At 48.5% G+C, this 19,679-nt stretch overlaps 1 protein-coding gene across 3 annotated transcripts in view; it reads right to left on the bottom strand.

Moving 5' to 3' along the window:
* GTSE1 (G2 and S-phase expressed 1) overlaps nt 1-19,679 on the bottom strand; it is a 212,625-nt gene that overhangs the window by 40,207 nt on the left and 152,739 nt on the right. For all 3 annotated transcript variants that reach the window (XM_063927107.1, XM_063927105.1, XM_063927106.1), the window contains one exon: nt 15,158-15,397. In XM_063927107.1, coding sequence (XP_063783177.1) covers nt 15,158-15,397 — 240 coding nt within the window. The remainder of the gene's footprint in view (nt 1-15,157; nt 15,398-19,679) is intronic.

Below are 19,679 nucleotides of genomic sequence, written 5' to 3'. Positions count from 1 at the left end.
GCCAAAGGTGGCTAAGGGTATACGGTACATGATTATGGCCATTAAAGAGGTTTTGCATATTACTGAGGAACCCCCTGTTCCTGACACGAGGGTACACATTTAGATAAGGAAAAAGCCTGAAGTCACTTTTCCATCCTCATTTGAATTAAGTGACTTGTGCGAAAAGGCTTGGGAATCTCCGGATAGGAGACCACAAGTTCCCAAAAGGATTCTCATGGCGTATCCTTTTCCACAAACTGATAGGATACGCTGGGAATCTGCGTCAAAAGTTGACAAGGCGCTGACACGTTTGTCCAAAAAGGTGGCACTGCCTTCTCAGGATACGGCTTCCCTCAAGGAACCTGCTGATCGCAGGCAGGAAATTACCTTAAAGCACATTTACAATCATTCCGGTACTATTGCTCGACCGGCTATGGCGTCGGCCTGGGTTTGTAGTGCGGTTGTAGCATGGGAAGATTCCTTATCTACGGAAATTGACACCTTAGATAGGGACGCCATTCAAATGACCATAGAGCATATCAGAGATGCTGCCTTGTATATGAGGGATGCTCAGAGAGACATTTGTTTATTAAGCTCCAGAATAAATGCTATGTCTATTTCTGCTAGGCGGCTCTTGTGGACCAGACAGTGGACGGGAGATGCCGATTCAAAGCGGCATATGGAGTCCTTGCCTTACAAAGGGGTGGAGTTGTTTGGAGACGGCCTCTCGGATCTTGTCTCTACGGCTGGTAAGTCAAATTTCTTACCTTACGTCCCCCCGCAACATACAAAAAAGGCACCTCATTATCAAATGCAGTCCTTTCGTTCCAATAAAAACAAGAAGGTACGTGGATCATCCTTTGTTGCCAGAGGGAAAGGCAGGGGAAAAAAGCTGCACACAGCTAGTTCCCAAGAGCAGAAGTCCTACCCTGCGTCTGCAAAGTCCACCGCATGACGCTGGGGCTTTCCGAGGGGAGGCAGATCTGGTGGGGGCTCGTCTCCGATTTTTCAGCCACGTCTGGGTTCACTCGCAGGTGGATCTCTGGGCATTAGAGATTGTTTCTCAGGGATACAGGCTGGAATTCGAAGACTTGCCTCCTCGACGATTTTTCAAATCGGCTCTGCCGGCTTCCCCGTCAGAGAGGGAGCTAGTGTTGGCAGCAATCCAAAAATTGTATATTCAACAGGTGATTGTCACAGTTCCTCATCTCCAGCAAGTAGAGGGATATTACTCAACCCTGTTTGCGGTCCCGAAACCGGTTCGGTCAGACCCATTTTAAACCTGAAATCTCTGAACCGGTACTTGAAGAGGTTCAAGTTCAAAATGGAATCACTCAGGGCAGTCTTCGCCAGCCTGGAGGGGGGGGGGGGGGGGGGGGGATGGATGGTGTCCCTGGACATAAAGGATGCTTACCTTCATGTTCCGATATTCCCCCCGCATCAGGCGTTCCTGAGATTTGCAGTGCAGGACTGTCACTACCAATTTCAGGCGCTGCCGTTTGGGCTTTCCACAGACCCGAGAATTTTCACCAAGGTAATGACGGAAATGAGGGTGCTCCTGCGCAGGCAGGGGGTCACAATTATCTCATACTTGGACGATCTCCTCATAAAGGCAAGATCTCTGGAAAGGTTGCTGGACAGCGTGTCTCTGTCCATGAAGACGTTGCAGATACACGGCTGGATTCGCAATATACCGAAGTCCCAGCTAGTCCCTACAATGCGTCTGACATTTTTGGGCCCGATTCTAGACACAGACCAGAAAAAGGTTTTTTCTTCCGATCAAAAAGGTTCAGGAACTCATAGCCATGGTCAGGAACCTATTAAAACCAAAAAAGGTTTCAGTGCATCATTGCACGCGGGCCCTGGGAAAGATGGTGGCTTCCTACGAGGCCATCCCTTTCGGCAGGTTCCATGCGAGGACTTTTCAATGGGACCTCTTGGACAAGTGGTCCGGGTCCCATTTACAAATGCATCAAAGGATCACACTGTCTCCCAGGACCAGGACCAGGGTATCTCTCCTGTGGTGGCTGAACAGTGCTCACCTACTAGAAGGTCGCAGGTTCGGCATTCAGGACTGGGTCCTGGTGACCACGGACGCAAGCCTCAGAGGCTGGGGAGCAGTGACACTGGGAAGAAATTTCCAAGGTCTCTGGTCAAGCCTAGAGTCTTGTCTCCACATCGTCCTGGAGTTGAGGGCCATATACAACGCCCTGCGTCAAGCGGAGGAATTGCTTCGGATAAAACCGGTTCTGATTCAGACAGACAATGTCACGGCAGTGGCTCATATAAACCGCCAAGGCGGAACAAGGAGAATGGCCATGGCAGAAGCGACCAGGATTCTACGCTGGGCGGAAGGCCATGTAAGCGCGCTGTCAGCGTTGTTCATCCCGGGGGTGGACAACTGGGAGGCGGACTTCCTCAGCAGGCACGACCTGCATCCGTGAGAGTGGGGACTTCATCAAGAAGTCTTCGCACGGATCGTTGGGGACTGCCTCAAATCGACATGATGGCATCCCGTCTCAACAAAAAGCTAAAGTGGTATTGCGCCAGGTCAAGGGACCCTCAGGCGGTAGCGGTAGACGATCTGGTGACACCTTGGGTGTTCAGATCGGTCTATGTGTTTCCTCATCTTCCTCTCATACCCAAGGTGTTGAGAATAATACGAAGAAGCAGGGTCAGAACAATACTCATTGTTCCGGATTGGCCACGGAGGACTTGGTATCCGGAGCTGCAAGAGTTGTTCGCAGGGGATCCGTGGCCTCTTCCTCTAAGGCAGGACCTGCTGCGGCAGGGGCCCTGTCTGTTCCAAGACTTACCGCGGCTGCGTTTGACAGCATGGCGGTTGAACGCCGTATCCTAGCGGAAAAAGGGATTCCGGAGGAAGTCATTCCTACCCTGATCAGGGCTAGGAAAGATGTGACGTTAAAACATTATCACCGTATATGGCGGAAATATGTTGCTTGGTGTGAGGCCAGAGCTGCTCCTACGGAGGAGTTCCATTTGGGCAGTCTACTCCACTTCCTTCAAACAGGAGTGACTTTGGGCCTAAAATTAGGGTCCATAAAGGTCCAGATTTCGGCCTTATCCATTTTCTTTCAAAGAGAATTGGCCTCTATTCCTGAAGTACATATTCAGCCTCCTTTTATGCCTCCGGTGGCGCCTTGGGATCTTAACGTGGTGTTCCGTTTCCTCAAGTCACCTTGGTTCGAACCACTTAAAACTGTGGAGTTGAAATACCTCACGTGGAAAGTGGTCATGTTGTTGGCGTTAGCTTCGGCAAGACGTGTTTCCGAATTGGCGGCTTTATCACATAAAAGCCCATACTTGGTTTTTCACGTGGATAGGGCAGAGTTGAGGACTCGCCCTCACTTTCTGCCAAAAGTGGTCTCATCTTTTCATGTGAACCAACCTATTGTCGTGCCTGTGGCTACACGGGACTTGGAGGATTCTGAGTCCCTGGATGTAGTCAGGGCTTTGAAGATTTATGTGACCAGAACGACTAGAATCAGGAAGACAGAAGCTTTGTTCATTCTGTATGCGGCCAACAAGGTTGGCGCTCCTGCTTCAAAGCAGACTATTGCTCGCTGGATCTGTAACACGATTCAGCAGGCACATTCTACGGCAGGATTGCCGTTGCCGAAATCGGTTAAGGCCCACTCCACTAGGAAAGTGGGCTCTTCTTGGGCGGCTGCCCGAGGGGTCTCGGCATTACAGTTGTGCCGAGCAGCTACTTGGTCGGGGATAAACACTTTTGCAAAAGTTCTATAAGTTTGATACCCTGGCTGAGGAGGACCTCCTGTTTGCTCAATCGGTGCTGCAGAGTCATCCGCACTCTCCCGCCCGTTTGGGAGCTTTGGTATAATCCCCATGGTCCTTACGGAGTCCCAGCATCCTCAAGGACGTTAGAGAAAATAATAAGAATTTACTTACCGATAATTCTATTTCTCGTAGTCCGTAGTGGATGCTGGGGACTCCGTCAGGACCATGGGGTTTAGCGGCTCCGCAGGAGACAGGGCACAATAATAAAAGCTTTAGGATCAGGTGGTGTGCACTGGCTCCTCCCCCTATGACCCTCCTCCAAGCCTCAGTTAGGATACTGTGCCCGGACGAGCGTGCATAATAAGGAAGGATATTGAATCCCGGGTAAGACTCATACCAGCCACACCAATCACACCGTACAACCTGTGATCTGAACCCAGTTAACAGTATGATAACAACGAAGGAGCCTCTGAAAAGATGGCTCACAACAAGAATAACCCGATTTTTGTAACAATAACTATGTACAAGTATTGCAGACAATCCGCACTTGGGATGGGCGCCCAGCATCCACTACGGACTACGAGAAATAGAATTATCGGTAAGTAAATTCTTATTTTCTCTAACGTCCTAAGTGGATGCTGGGGACTCCGTCAGGACCATGGGGATTATACCAAAGCTCCCAAACGGGCGGGAGAGTGCGGATGACTCTGCAGCACCGAATGAGAGAACTCCAGGTCCTCCTCAGTCAGGGTGTGCCCCTGACCAAGTAGCAGCTCGGCAAAGTTGTAAAGCCGAGACCCCTCGGGCAGCCGCCCAAGATGAGCCCACTTCCTTGTGGAATGGGCTTTTACTGATTTTGGCTGTGGCAAGCCTGCCACAGAATGTGCAAGCTGAATTGTACTACAAATCCAGCGAGCAATCGTCTGCTTAGAAGCAGGAACACCCATCTTGTAGGGTGCATACAGGCTAAACAGCGAGTCAGATTTTCTGACTCCAGTCGTCCTGGAAACATATATTTTCAGGGCCCTGACAACGTCAAGTAACTTGGAGTCCTCCAAGTCCCTAGTAGCCGCAGGTACCACAATAGGTTGGTTCATGTGAAAAACAGAAAACACCTTAAGGAGAAATTGAGGACGAGTCCTCAATTCTGCCCTGTCAGAATGAAAAATTAAGTAAGGGCTTTTATATGATAAAGCCGCCCATTCTGACACACGCCTGGCTGAAGCCAGGGCTAATAGAATCTTCACCTTCCATGTGAAATATTTTAATTCCACAGTGGTGAGTGGATCACCAATGTGACTTTAGGAAACTCAAAACAACATTGAGATCCCAAGGTGCCACTGGGGGCACAAAAGGAGGCTGTATATGCAGTACCCCTTTTACAAACGTCTGAACTTCAGGCACTGAAGCCAGTTCTTTCTGGAAGAAATTTGACAGGGTCGAAATTTGAACCTTAATGGACCCTAATTTTAGGCCCATAGACAGTCCTGTTTTCAGGAAATGTAGGAAACGACCCAGTTGGAATTCCTCTGTAGGGACCTTCTTGGCCTCACACCACGCAACATATTTTCGCCAAATGCGGTGAAAATGTTTTGCGGTTACATCCTTCCTGGCTTCGACCAGGGTAGGGATGACTTCATCTGGAATGCCCTTTCAGGATCCGGCGTTCAACTGCCATGCCGTCAAACGCAGCCGCAGTAAGTCTTGGAACAGACAAGGCCCCTGCTGGAGCAGGTCCTTTCTTAAAGGTAGAGGCCACGGTTCTTCCGTGAGCATCTCTTGAAGTTCCGGGTACCAAGTCCTTCTTGACCCATCCGGAACCACGAGTATCGTTCTTACTCATCTCCTTCTTATGATTCTCAGTACTTTTGGTATGAGATGCATAGGAGGGAACACATACCCTGACTGGTACACCCACAGTGTTACCAGAGCGTCCACCGCTATTGCCTGAGGGTCCCTTGACCTGGCGCAATATTTGTCTAGTTTTTTGTTCAGGCGGGACGCCATCATGTCCACCTTTGGTTTTTCCCAACGGTTTACAATCATGTGGAAGACTTCCCGCTGAAGTCCCCACTCTCCCGGGTGGAGGTTATGCCTGCTGAGGAAGTTTGCTTCCCAGTTTTCCACTCCCGGAATTAACACTGCTGAGAGTGTTATCACATGATTTTTCGCCCAGCGAAGAATCCTTGCAGTTTCTGCCATTTCCCTCCTGCTTCATGTGCCGCCCTGTCTGTTTACGTGGGCGACTGCCGTGATGTTGTCCCACTGGATCAATACCGGCTGACCTTGAAGCAGAGGTCTTGCTAAGCTTAGAGCCTTATAAATTGCCCTTAGCTCCAGTATATTTATGTGGAGAGAAGTCTCCAGACTTGATCACACTCCCTGGAAATTTTTTCCTTGTGTGACTGCTCCCCAGCCACTCAGGCTGGCATCCGTGGTCACCAGGACCCAGTCCTGAATGTCGAATCTGCGGCCCTTTCATAGATGAGCACTCTGCAGCCACCGCAGAAGAAAACACCCTTGTCCTTGGAGACAGGGTTGTCCGCTGATGCATCTGAAGATGCGATCCGGACCATTTTCCCAGCAGATTCCACTGAAAGGTTCTTGCGTGAAATCTACCGAATGGGATCACTTTGTAAGAAACCACCATTTTTCACAGGACCCTTGTGCAATGATGCACTGATACTTTTCCTGGTTTTAGGAGGTTCCTGACTAGCTCGGATAACTCCCTGGTCTTCTTCTCCGGGAGAAAACATCCTTTTCTGGACTGTGTCCAGAATCATTCCTAGGAACATTAGACGTGTCGTCGGAAAAAGCTGCGATTTTGGAATATTTAGAATCCACTCGTGCTGTCGTAGAACTACTTGAGATAGTGCTACTCCGACCGCCAACTGTTCTCTGGACCTTGCCCTTATCAGGAAAGCGTCCATATTTCTTTTAGGAAGAATCATCATTTCGGCCATTACCATGGTAAAGACCCGGGGTGCCGTGGACAATCCAAACGGCAGCGTCTGAACTGATAGTGACAGTTCTGTACCACGAACCTGAGATACCCTTGGTGAGAAGGGCAAAATTTGGACATGTAGGTAAGCGTCCCTGATATCCAGTGACACCATATCGTCCTGGTTCGCTATCACTGCTCTGAGTGACTCCATCTTGATTTGAACCCTTGTATGTAATTGTTCAAATCTTTTAGATCTCACCGAGCCGTTTGGCTTCAGTACCACAATATAGTGTGGAATAATACCCCTTCCCTTGTTGTAGGAGGGGTACTTTGATTATCACCTGCTGGGAATACAGCCTGTGAATTTTTTTCCAATACTGCCTCCCTGTCGGAGGGAGACGTTGGTAAAGCAGACTTCAGGAACTTGTGAGGGGAAGACGTCTCGAATTTCCAATGTACACCTAAGATACTACGTGTAGGATCCAGGAGTCCACTTGCGAGTGAGCCCACTGCGTGCTGAAACTCTTGAGATGACCCCCCACCGCACCTGAGTCCGCTTGTATGGCCCCAGCGTCATGCTGCGGACTTGGCAGAAGCTGTGGAGGACTTCTGTTCCTGGGAATGGGCTGCCTGCTGCAGTCTTCTTCCCTTTCCTCTAACCCTGGGCAGATATGACTGGCCTTTTGCCCGCCTGCCTTTATGGGTACGAAAGGACTGAGACTGAAAAGACTGTGTCCTTTTCTGCTGAGATGTGTTACTTGGGGTAACAAAAGTGGATTTTCCAGCTGTTGCCATGGCCACCAGGTCCGATGGACCGCCCCTTTATACGGCAATACTTCCATGTGCTGTCTGGAATCTGCATCACCTGACCACTGTCGTGTCTATAAACATCGTCTGGCAGATATGGACATCACATCTACTCTTGATGCCAGAATGCAAATATCCCTCTGCGCATCTCGCATATATAGAAATGCATCCTTAAAATGCTCTATAGTCAATAAAATATTGTTCCTGTCAAGGGTATCAATATTTTCAGTCAGGAAATCCGACCAAGCCCCCCCAGCGCTGCACATCCAGGCTGAGGCGATTGCTGGTCGTAGTATAACACCAGTATGTGTGTATATACTTTTTAGGATATTTTTCAGCTTCCTATCAGCTGGCTCTTTGAGGGCGGCCGTATCTGGAGACGGTAACGCCACTTGTTTTTATAAGCGTGTGAGCGCCTTATCCACCCTAAGGTGTGTTTCCCAACTCGCCCTCACTTCTGGCGGGAAAGGGTATACCTCCAATAATTTTCTATCGGAGGAAACCCACGTATCATCACACACTTTAATATATCTGATTCAGGAAAAACTACAAGTAGATTATTCCCACCCTACATAATACCCTTATTTGTGGTACTTGTAGTATCAGAAATATGTAACACCTCCTTCATTGCCCTTAACATGTAACGTGTGGCCCTAAAGGAAAATACGTTTGTTTCTTCACCGTCGACACTGAAGTCAGTGTCCGTGTCTGTGTCGACCAACTGAGGTAAATGGGCGTTTTTACAAGCCCCTGACGGTGTCTGAGACGCCTGGACAGGTACTAATTTGTTTGCCGGCCGTCTCATGTCGTCAACCGACCTTGCATCGTGTTGACATTATCACGTAATTCCTAAATAAGCCATCCATTCCGGTGTCGACTCCCTAGAGAGTGACATCACCAATACAGGCAATTTGCTCCGCCTCCTCACCAACATCGTCCTCCTACATGTCGACACACACGTACCGACACACAGCACACACACAGGGAATGCTCTGATAGAGGACAGGACCCCACTAGCCCTTTGGGGAGACAGAGGGAGAGTTTGCCAGCACACACCAAAAACGCTATAATTATACAGGGACAACCCCTTATACAAGTGTTTTCCCTTATAGCATTTTCACATATGTAATCATATCGCCAAATAAGTGCCCCCCCTCTCTGTTTTAACCCTGTTTCTGTAGTGCAGTGCAGGGGAGAGCCTGGGAGCCTTCCTCACAGCAGAGCTGAGCAGGAAAATGGCGCCGTGTGCTGAGGAGAATAGGCCCCGCCCCCTAAAACGGCGGGCTCTTCTCCTGGAGTTTGTGAGATCTGGCAGGGGTTAAATACATCCATATAGCCTCAAGGGCTATATGTGATGTATTTTAGCCATAAAAAAGGTATAATACATTGCTGCCCAGGGCGCCCCCCCCCCAGCGCCCTGCACCCTCAGTGACCGCTGGTATGAAGTGTGCTGACAACAATGGCGCACAGCTGCAGTGCTGTGCGCTACCTTATGAAGACTGAAAGTCTTCTGCCGCCTGTTTCTGGACCTCTTCAACTTCGGCATCTGCAAGGGGGGTCGGCGGCACGGCTCCGGGACGAACCCCAGGGTGAGACCTGTGTTCCGACTCCCTCTGGAGCTAATTGTGTCCAGTAGCCTAAGAAGCAAATCCATCCTGCACGCAGGTGAGTTTACTTCTCTCCCCTAAGTCCCTCGTAGCAGTGAGCCTGTTGCCAGCAGGACTCACTGAAAATAAAAAACCTAACAAACTTTTATTCTAAGCAGCTCAGGAGAGCCACCTAGATTGCACCCTTCTCAGCCGGGCACAAAGATCTAACTGAGGCTTGGAGGAGGGTCATAGGGGGAGGAGCCAGTGCACACCACCTGATCCTAAAGCTTTTATTATTGTGCCCTGTCTCCTGCGGAGCCGCTAAACCCCATGGTCCTGACGGAGTCCCCAGCATCCACTTAGGACGTTAGAGAAAAGATTTTACTTACCGGTAAATCTATTTCTCGTAGTCCGTAGAGGATGCTGGGCGCCCGTCCCAAGTGCGGACTTCTTCTGCATGACTTGTATATAGTTATTGCTTACATAAGGGTTATGTTATAGTTTTTCGGTGGTACCGTGGCTATGTTGTTGTTCATACTGTTAACTGGGTAAGTTTATCACAAGTTATACGGTGTGATTGGTGTGGCTGGTATGAATCTCGCCCTTAGATTTACAAAAATCCTTCCTCGCACTGTCCATCTCCTCTGGGCACAGTTTCACTAACTGAGGTCTGGAGGAGGGGCAGAGAGGGAGGAGCCAGTGCACACCCAGAGTCCAAAGCTTTCTTAAAGTGCCCTATCTCCTGCGGAGCCCGTCTATTCCCCCATGGTCCTTACGGAGTCCCAGCATCCTCTACGGACTACGAGAAATAGATTTACCGGTAAGTATAATCTTATTTTACAAGTTAATAAGGTTTTTTCCAAATTTATTTGTGCTAGCAAGAAGTCACATGTACCATATTCCAGATTACAATTGCTGAGAGAAGAGGGTAGTCTAGGGATCTAGGGCGGCAACGTTCCGTTACATTACGGATTGGCTTTGGGGCAGATCAATTTATAAACTACCAGTTGAAATTGGCTGTCCTTTTCCCATTTTCTCCTGGGGCTCTTTTACATGTTCCTCCCAAAACAGCTTCCCTCTGTGATAAAGGATAATAGGATTTTAATTACCTACCGGTAAATCATTTTCTCATGGTCCGTAGAGAATGCTGGGGTCCACATTAGTACCATGGGGTATAGACGGGTCCACTAGGAGCCACTGGCACTTTAAGAGTTTAATACTGTGGACTGGCTCCTCCCTCTATGCCCCTCCTACCAGACCCAGTCTAGAAACTGTGCTGAGGAAACGGACAACTTAGAGAGAAGGATTTTACACAGATAGTGGCTAGATTCACACCAGCTCACACAAACAAGGCAAACCAAGCTAACTAGCTTGAAAACTCAGCAAAAGCGGAATAACATTACTAAACCAAGTAACAACGCAGTACGTAACCAAGAACAAAGCAGTACTGAACCAAGTGACCACTGCTGGATAACGACGCGCTGGGCGGGCGGCCCAGCATCTTCTACAGACTACGAGAAAATAATTTAACGGTAGGTAATTAAAATACTATTTTCTCTTACGTCCTAGAGCAGTGATGGCTAACCTTGACACTCCAGCTGTTGAACTACACATCCTAGCATGCCCTGCTACAGTTTTGCTATTTGGCCTTGCTAAAACTGATGCAGGGCATGCTGGGATGTGTAGTTCAACAACAGCTGGAGTGTCAAGGTTAGCCATCTCTGTCCTAGAGGATGCTGGGGTCCACATTAGTACCATGGGGATGTACCAAAGCACCCAGAACGGGAGGGAGAGCGCGGAAGCTCCTGCATAACTGATTGAGGACCTAAAGTTTGGTCAGAGGCCAAAGTATCGAACTTTTAGAACTTAGCAAACGTGTTCGACCCTAACCAAGTAGCCGCTCGGCAAAGATGTAAAGCAGAGACACCCCCCCGCTTGCGCAGCCGCCCAGGAAGAACCCAGCTTACGAGTAGAGTGGGCCTTAACAGATTTTGGACACGGCAATCCTGCCGTAGAATATGCATGCTGAATAGTGAACCTGATCCAGCGAGAAATCGTCTGCTTAGAAGCAGAACACCCAATTTTCTGGGGAACATAAAAAGGACAAACAGAGTCCGATTTTCTGTGATGAGCAGTCTTCTTCACATAGATCTTCAAAGCCCTCACAACATCCAAGGACTTTGATGTAATCGAACAGTCTGTAGCTACTGGCACAATAGGTTGGTTGATATGAGCCGAAACAACCTTTGGAAGGAACTGCTGACGCGTCCTGAGCTCAGCTCTATCTTCATGGAAGATTAAGTAGGGGCTTTTACAGGACAAAGCCCCCAATTCTGACACACGTCGAGCAGAAGCTAAGGCCAACAATGTGACAGCCTTCCACATGAGAGACTTGACATGATAATGTTTAGACGTTACTCCTTTCCTAGCCTATATCAGGGTATGAATAACCTTGCTTGGAACACCCTTAAGGGCTAAGATCTGGCATTCAATCTCCATGCCGTCAAACGCAGCCACGGTAAGTCTTGATAAGCGAACGGCCCCTGTTGCAGAAGATCCTTGCGAAGAGGAAGAGGCCTCGGATCTTCCAGCAGTAAGTCCAGAAGATCCGCGTACCAAGCTCTCCTTGGCCAGTCCGGAGCAATGAGAATTGCCTGAACCCTTGATCCCTTTATGAGTTTTAGAATTCTTGGAATGAGAGGAAGTGAAGTGAACACGTACACCGACTTGAACACCCACGGTGTTACCAGGGCATCCACCGCCACTGCTTGTGGGTCTCTCGACATGGAACAGTACCTATGAATTTTCTTGTTGAGACGTGAGGCCATCATGTCTATTTGAGGCATGCCCCAAAGACTGGTCACCTCTGTGAACACCTCCGGATGGAGGCCCCATTCTCCTGGATGGAGATCGTGCCTGCTGAGGAAGTCTGCTTCCCAGTTGTCCACTCCTGGAAGGAAGATTGCTGACAGCGCCACTGCGCGCTTTTCTGCTCAGAGGATTCATGTTACCTCTGACATAGCAGCTCTGCTCTTCATTCCTCCCTGTCGGTTTATGTAGGCCACCGTCGGCACATTGTCCGACTGTACTTGAATGGCCCGATTTTGCAGAAGATGTGCCGCTTGGAGAAGACCGTTGTATACGGCTCTCATTTCCAGAATGTTTATTGGAAGAATGGATTCCAGACCAGCACGTTCTCCAGGCTGTGTGGTCCACTATCATGCTGAGAATTTTGAGGAACCAGAAGCAGGCTTCTGGTCCTGGGAACCTGCAGATGCAGGCTTCTTGGATTTTGCCCGAACACCTCTAAAGAAGGTGGTAGGAGGTTTGGACTTTTTTCGTCTTTGCGGTCCAAAAGGACTGATGTTGATGAAGAAAAGGGTTTCTTCGTAGTAGGAGCAGCTGAGAGAAGAAAGGTCGACTTACCCGCGGTTGCCATGGAAATCCACGCATCAAATGCTTCCCCAAATAGAGCCTGACCTATGAAGGGTAGGTTCTCCACACTTCTCCTGGATTCCGCTGACCATTGGTGTAGCCAGAATCCCCTGCGTGCGGAGACCGCCATGGAAGGTATCCTTGCATTCAGAGTACCCAGGTCCTTCATGGACTCCACTATGAAACCCACAGAATCCTGTATTTTACGTAAAAACAGTTCAATGTCACTTCTATCCATCGTATCTAAGTCCTCTAGTAATGTGCCTGACCACTTTACTATGGCTTTAGAAAACCATGCACAGGCAATAGTGGGCCTTAACGCCACTCCTGAAGCAGCGTAATGGATTTGAGCGTAGTGTCAATCTTACGATCAGCCGGTTCTTTTAACGCGGTAGATCCAGGGACAGGTAAAACCACCATTTTAGACAGTCTGGAGACAGATGCGTCAACTATGGCTGGGTTTTCCCACGTTTTCCTATCCTCCTCAGGGAAGGGAAAAGCAACCCGAACCCTTTTTGGGATCTGGAATTTTTTTCTACGGGGCTTCTCAGGACTTTTCAAATAATGTGTTTAATTCTTTAGACGCAAGGAAGGTTAGCGAGGCTCTTATTGTCGGTGACGTATGCATCCTCAACCTGCTCAGGTGGTGTGTCAGTAATGTGTAACACATCACTAATGGCCTCAAATCAAGAGCTGCACCCCCTTTGCAAGGGATGCCGCCTCCTCAGCACATCCCCATCACCGTCTGCCGTGTCAGAGTCTGTAGTCGTTTCGGCTTGCATAAACTGGGCAAGTGCACGTTTGGGTATATGCTAGGGGATTTAGAAGTAAAGGGAACAGAACCCGACCAAACTTCCACAGACTTCCTTAAAACCTGAGTTTCAGTCTCAGTATGGGCTACCTAGTAGAAATCTGAGATATCATTCCCTTAATGGAAGCCAGCCATTGTGGATCAGATTCAGAAGTCTGAGACATGATATTACATTCCTGGGTACATGGAATTACCACCGTATTTGGAAGAAATACGTCTCCTGGTGTGAGAGCATAACTTATTCTGCGGTGCAATTACACCTGGGACGTTTCCTGCTTTTTCTGCAGGCAGGTGTGGATGTGGGCCTACGTCTGGGCTCCATAAAAGTCCAGATTTCGGCCTTGTCCATTTTTTCCCCCAGAAACAATTGGCTTCTCTCCCTGAGGTCCAGATGTTTTTGAAAGGTGTTCTGCGCATCCAACCTCCCTTTGTGCTTCCCACGGCACCTTGGGATCTTAATTTGGTGCTGCAATTCCTCCAATCGGACTGGTTTGAACCATTACAGGAGGTGGAAGACCGTCACACTGTTGGCCTTGGCGTCAGCAAGATGTGTGTCGGAGCTGGGGGCTTTGTCTCACAAGAGACAATTAAAATTTTCCATGAGGACAGAGCTGAACTCAGAACTCGTCAGCAATTTCTTCCGAAAGTGGTGTCAGCGTTTCACATCAACCAATCTATTGTGGTTCCGGTTATCACTGACACTTCCGCTACTTCAAAGTCTTTGGATGTTGTGAGGGCTTTGAAAGTATACGTAAAAAGGACAGCTTGTCACAGGAAATCCGACTTGCTATTCGTTCTATATGATCCCAATAAAATTGGGTGTCCTGCTTCAAAGTAGACAATTGCTCGCTGGATCAGGCTCACTATCCAGCATGCTTATTCCACGGCAGGTTTGCCGGTTCCAAAATCTGTACAGGCCCACTCTACTAGGTCGGTGGGTTCTTCCTGAGCGGCTGCCCGGGGTGTCTCTGCCGATCAGCTAATTGGTCAGGTTCGAACACGTTTGCCAAGTTCTACAAGTTCGATACTTTGGCCTTCAGTTTGGTCAGTTCTGCAGGAGCCTCAGCACTCTCCCACCCGGTTTGGGAGCTTTGGTACTTCCCTATGGTACTAAATGGATCCCCAGTATTCTCTAGGACGTAAGAGAAAATAGGATTTTATTTACCTACCGGTAAATCCTTTTGTTGTAGTCCGTAGAGGATACTGGGTGCCCGCCCAGTGCTTTGTTCTTCCTGCACTGTTACTTGGTTAAGTATTGTTGGTTCAGCTGTTGCTGTTCCCGTTTAAAGTTTGGGTTGGCATAGCTTTCCTCTGTTTGTGTGTGCTGGTTCGGAATCTCACCACTATCTCTATCTATCCTTCTCTCAAAGTATGTCCTTCTCCTTGGGCACAGTTTCTAGACTGAGTCTGGTAGGAGGGGCATAGAGGGAGGAACCAGCACACACTATCAAATTCTTAAAGTGCCCATGGCTCCTAGTGGACCAGTCTATACATCATGGTACTAAAATGGATTCCCAGTATCCCCTACGACATAAAAGAAATTATATATATCTATCTATATCTTGTCTATCTCTATCTATATACATCTACTCCGTGCTGACTTACTCCTTTCAGCACTTAATGAAAACTGAGGAGGGGTTGGAGGGGAGGAGCTTTTATACTGCTAAAATTTAGTTTATTAAGTGCTGATGCCTTTAGCCCTCACTAACCCCATTGTTATTAAGTTTCCCACGAAGGAAAGAAAATAGATGTGACAATAAACTTGCATAGTTGTAAGATAAAGAAAGAGTAAGAGAGGTCATAGTTAAGTAACAAAAAGTAGTAGAATTTTACCGAACAAGAGGTTTCGTAGTAGATTTTATAGATGCTTGCAAAACAGATGTAGGTCGTAGAGACGAAATTGACCTTGGGATAGTTCTAGGCGTTGTAATTCCAGATGTTCTACGACTGAGTGGCGTGGGCAAGCCTGATACATGTTTTGAGCTGGGAGTACTTGATATTCCTCTTCCTGTTAAGCTGGAATTAGGCAGCATACCTTTTGTGGATCCTATTGGAGTACTCTGTACAATGCCACTATAAAAAAAAATAAGAATTTACTCACCGGTAATTCTATTTCTCGTAGTCCGTAGTGGATGCTGGGAACTCCGTAAGGACCATGGGGAATAGCGGGCTCCGAAGGAGGCTGGGCACTCTAGAAAGATCTTGGACTACCTGGTGTGCACTGGCTCCTCCCACCATGACCCTCCTCCAAGCCTCAGTTAGGTACTGTGCCCGGACGAGCGTACACAATAAGGAAGGATTTTGAATCCCGGGTAAGACTCATACCAGCCACACCAATCACACCGTACAACTCGTGATATGAAACACAGTTAACAGTATGAAACAATAGAGCCTCTCAACAGATGGCTCAACAATAACCCGATTTAGTTAACAATAACTATATACAAGTATTGCAGATAAACCGCACTTGGGATGGGCGCCCAGCATCCACTACGGACTACGAGAAATAGAATTACCGGTGAGTAAATTCTTATTTTCTCTGACGTCCTAGTGGATGCTGGGAACTCTGTAAGGACCATGGGGATTATACCAAAGCTCCCAAACGGGCGGGAGAGTGCGGATGACTCTGCAACACCGAATGAGAGAACTCCAGGTCCTCCTCAGCCAGGGTATCAAATTTATATAATTTTGCAAACGTGTTTGCCCCTGACCAAGTAGCAGCTCGGCAAAGTTGTAAAGCCGAGACCCCTCGGGCAGCCGCCCAAGATGAGCCCACCTTCCTTGTGGAATGGGCATTGACAGATTTTTGGCTGTGGCAGGCCTGCCACAGAATGTGCAAGCTGAATTGTACTACAAATCCAACGAGCAATAGTCTGCGTAGAAGCAGGAGCACCCAGCTTGTTGGGTGCATATAGGATAAACAGCGAGTCAGATTTTCTGACTCCAGCCGTTCTGGAAACATTTTCAGGGCCCTGACCACGTCTAACAACTTGGAGTCCTCCAAGTCCCTAGTAGCCGTAGGCACCACCATAGGCTGGTTCAGGTGAAACGCTGACACCACCTTAGGGAGAACTGGGGACGAGTCCTCAATTCTGCCCTATCCATATGGAAAATCAGATAAGGGCTTTTACATGATAAAGCCGCCAATTCTGATACTTGCCTGGCCGAAGCCAAGGCCAATAACATGACCACCTTCCACGTGAGATATTTCAGATCCACGGTTTTTAGTGGCTCTAACCAATGTGACTTTAAGAAAATCGACAGAGCCGAGATATGTACCTTAATGGAACCCAATTTAAGGCCCATAGTCACTCCTGCTTGCAGGAAATGCAGAAATCGACCTAGTTGAAATTCCTCTGTTGGGGCCCTTTCGGCCTCACACCATGCAACATATTTTCGCCATATGCGGTGATAATGAGTTGCTGTAACCTCTTTCCTGGCTTTAGTAAGCGTAGGAATGACTTCCTCCGGAATGCCCTTTTCCTTCAGGATCCGGCGTTCAACCGCCATGCCGTCAAACGCAGCCGCGGTAAGTCTTGGAACAGACAGGGCCCCTGCTGCCGCAGGTCCTGTCTGAGTGGCAGAGGCCATGGGTCCTCTGATATAAATTCTTGAAGTTCAGGGTACCAAGCTCTTCTTGGCCATCCACGAGTATCGTTCTTACTCCTCGCCTTCTTATTATTCTCAGTACCTTTGGTATGAGAGGCAGAGGGGAGAACACATAAACCGACTGGTACACCCACGGTGTTACCAGAGCGTCCATAGCTATCGCCTGAGGGTCCCTTGACCTGGTGCAATATCTTTTATAGCTTTTTGTTGAGGCGGGACGCCATCATGTCCACCTGTGGCCTTTCCCAATGGTGTACAATCCTATTGGAAGACTTCTGGAGGAAGTCCCCATTCTCCCGGGTGGAGGTCGTGTCTGTTGAGAAGATCTGCTTCCCAGTTGTCCACTCCGGGAATGAACACTGCTGACAGTGCTAACACATGATTTTCGCCTATCAGAGAATCCTTGTGGCTTCTGCCATCGCCATCCTGCTTCTTGTGCCGCCCTGTTGGTTTACATGGGCGACTGCCGTGATGTTGTCTGATTGGATCAGTACCGGCTGGTTTTGAAGCAGAGGCCTTGCCGGCCTCAGGGCATTGTAAATGGCCCTCAGGTCCAGAATATATATGTGTAGGGAAATAACCTGACTTGACCAAAGTCCCTGGAAGTTTCTTCCCTGTGTGACTGCCCCCCAGCCTCAAAGGCTGGAATCCATGGTCACTAGGACCTAGTCCTGTATGCCGAACCTGCGGCCCTCTTGAAGATGGGCACTCTGCAGCCACCACAGTAGAGATACCCTGGTCCTTGGAGACAGGATTATCAGCCTATGCATCGGAAGATGCGATCCGGACCACTTGTCCAACAGGTCCCTCTGAAAAGTTCTTGTATGGAACCTGCCTAATGGGATTGCTTAGTAGGAAGCTACCATTTTTCCCAGGACTCGCGTGCAATGATGCACCGCTACCTATTTTGGCTTCAGGAGGTCTCTGACTAGAGATGAAAACTCCTTGGCTTTCTCCTCCGGGAGAAACACTATTTCTGGTTTATGTCCAGAACCATCCCCAGGAACAGTAGACGTGTCATAGTAACCAGCTGTGACTTTGGACTATTTAGAATCCAACCATGCTGTTGTAGCACTTTCCAAAATAGTGCTACCCCGACTACCAACTGCTCCTTGGACCTCGCCCTTATAACGAGATTGTCCAAGTACGGGATAATTACAACTCCCTTTTTTCGAAGGAGTATCATCATTTCGGCCATTACCTTGATAAAACACCCTCGGTGCCATGTACAGTCCAAACGGCAGTGTCTGGACTTGGTAATGGTAATCCTGTACCACAAATCTGAGGTACTCCTGGCGAGGATGGTAAATGGGGACATGCAGGTAAGCATCCTCGATGTCCCGGGATACCATGTAATCCCCCTCGTCCAGGCTTGCAATAACCGCCCTGAGCGATTCCATCTTGAACTTGAATTTTTTTATGTATGTGTTCAAGGATTTTAAATATAAAATGGGTCACACCGAACCATGCGGTTTCGGTACCCCAACCCGTGTGGAATAGTAACCCCGTCCTTGTTGAAGTAGGGGCACCTTGAGTATTACCTGCTGGGAATACCGCTTATTAATTGCCTCTAGCACAGCCTCCCTGCCTGAGGGAGTTGTCAGCAAGGCATATTTTAGTAAACGGCTGGGGGGAGACATCTCGAATTCCAGCTTGTACCCCTGAAATACTACTTGAAAGAAACAGGGATCCACCTGTGAGTGTACCTTTGTCTGTGAGGAAACCTGAGGTAAAATTATTTCTTCCCAGCAGTTGCTGTGGATACGAGGTCCCAGAGACCATCCCCAAATAATTCCTCACCCTTATAAGGCTCTCTATGCGCTTTTTAAGTCAGCATCACCTGTCCAGTGACAGGTCTCTAATACCCTCCTGACAGAATGGACATTACATTTATTTTGGATGCCAGCCGGCAAAATATCCCTCTGTGCATCCCCCATATATAAGACGACGTCTTTAATATGTTTTTATGTTTGCCAACTAGTATCCCTGTTTGACAGGGTCACCGACCACGCTGCAGCAGCACTATCTGCAGGTCTCAGTCCAGTACCTGAGTGTGTAAATACAGACTTCAGGATAGCCTCCTGTTTTTTATCAACAGGTACCTATTAAAGTGGCCGTATCCTAAGACGGCAGTGCCACCTTTTTTGACAAAACGTGTGAGCGCCTTATCCACCCTAGGGGATATCTCCCAGCGTAACTTATCCTCCTGGCGGGAAAGGGTACGCCATCAGTAACTTTTTATAAATTACCAGTTTCTTAACGGGGGAACCCACGCTTTTCACACACTTCATTTATTCATCTGATGGGGGAACAAAACACTGCCTGTTTTTTCTCCCCAAACCTAAAACCCATTTTTTGCTTGGGTTAAAGTCAGAAATGTATAACACATTTTTTATTGCCGGGATCAAGTCACGGATGTTCCTAGTGGATTGTGTATATGTCTCCACCTTGTCAACACTGGAGTCAGACTCCGTGTCGACATCTGTTTCTGCCATCTGAGAGAGCGGGCGTTTTTGAGACCCTGATGGCCTTTGAGACGCCTGGGCAGGCGCGGGCTGCGAAGCCGGCTGTCCCACAGCTGTTACGTCATCCACCCTTTTATGTAAGGAGTTGACACTGTCGGTTAATACCTTTCACCTATCCATCCACTCTGGTGTCGGCCCCACAGGGGGCGACATCACATATATCGGCCTCTGTTCCGTCACCATATAAGCCTCCTCATTCAACATGTCGACACAGCCGTACC

Source organism: Pseudophryne corroboree, chromosome 6 (assembly GCF_028390025.1).
Source record: "Pseudophryne corroboree isolate aPseCor3 chromosome 6, aPseCor3.hap2, whole genome shotgun sequence".
Classification (NCBI taxonomy): Eukaryota; Metazoa; Chordata; class Amphibia; order Anura; family Myobatrachidae; genus Pseudophryne; species Pseudophryne corroboree.
The sequence above is the reverse complement of the archived record's forward strand: the minus strand, read 5'-3'. Positions and strand labels throughout refer to the sequence as shown.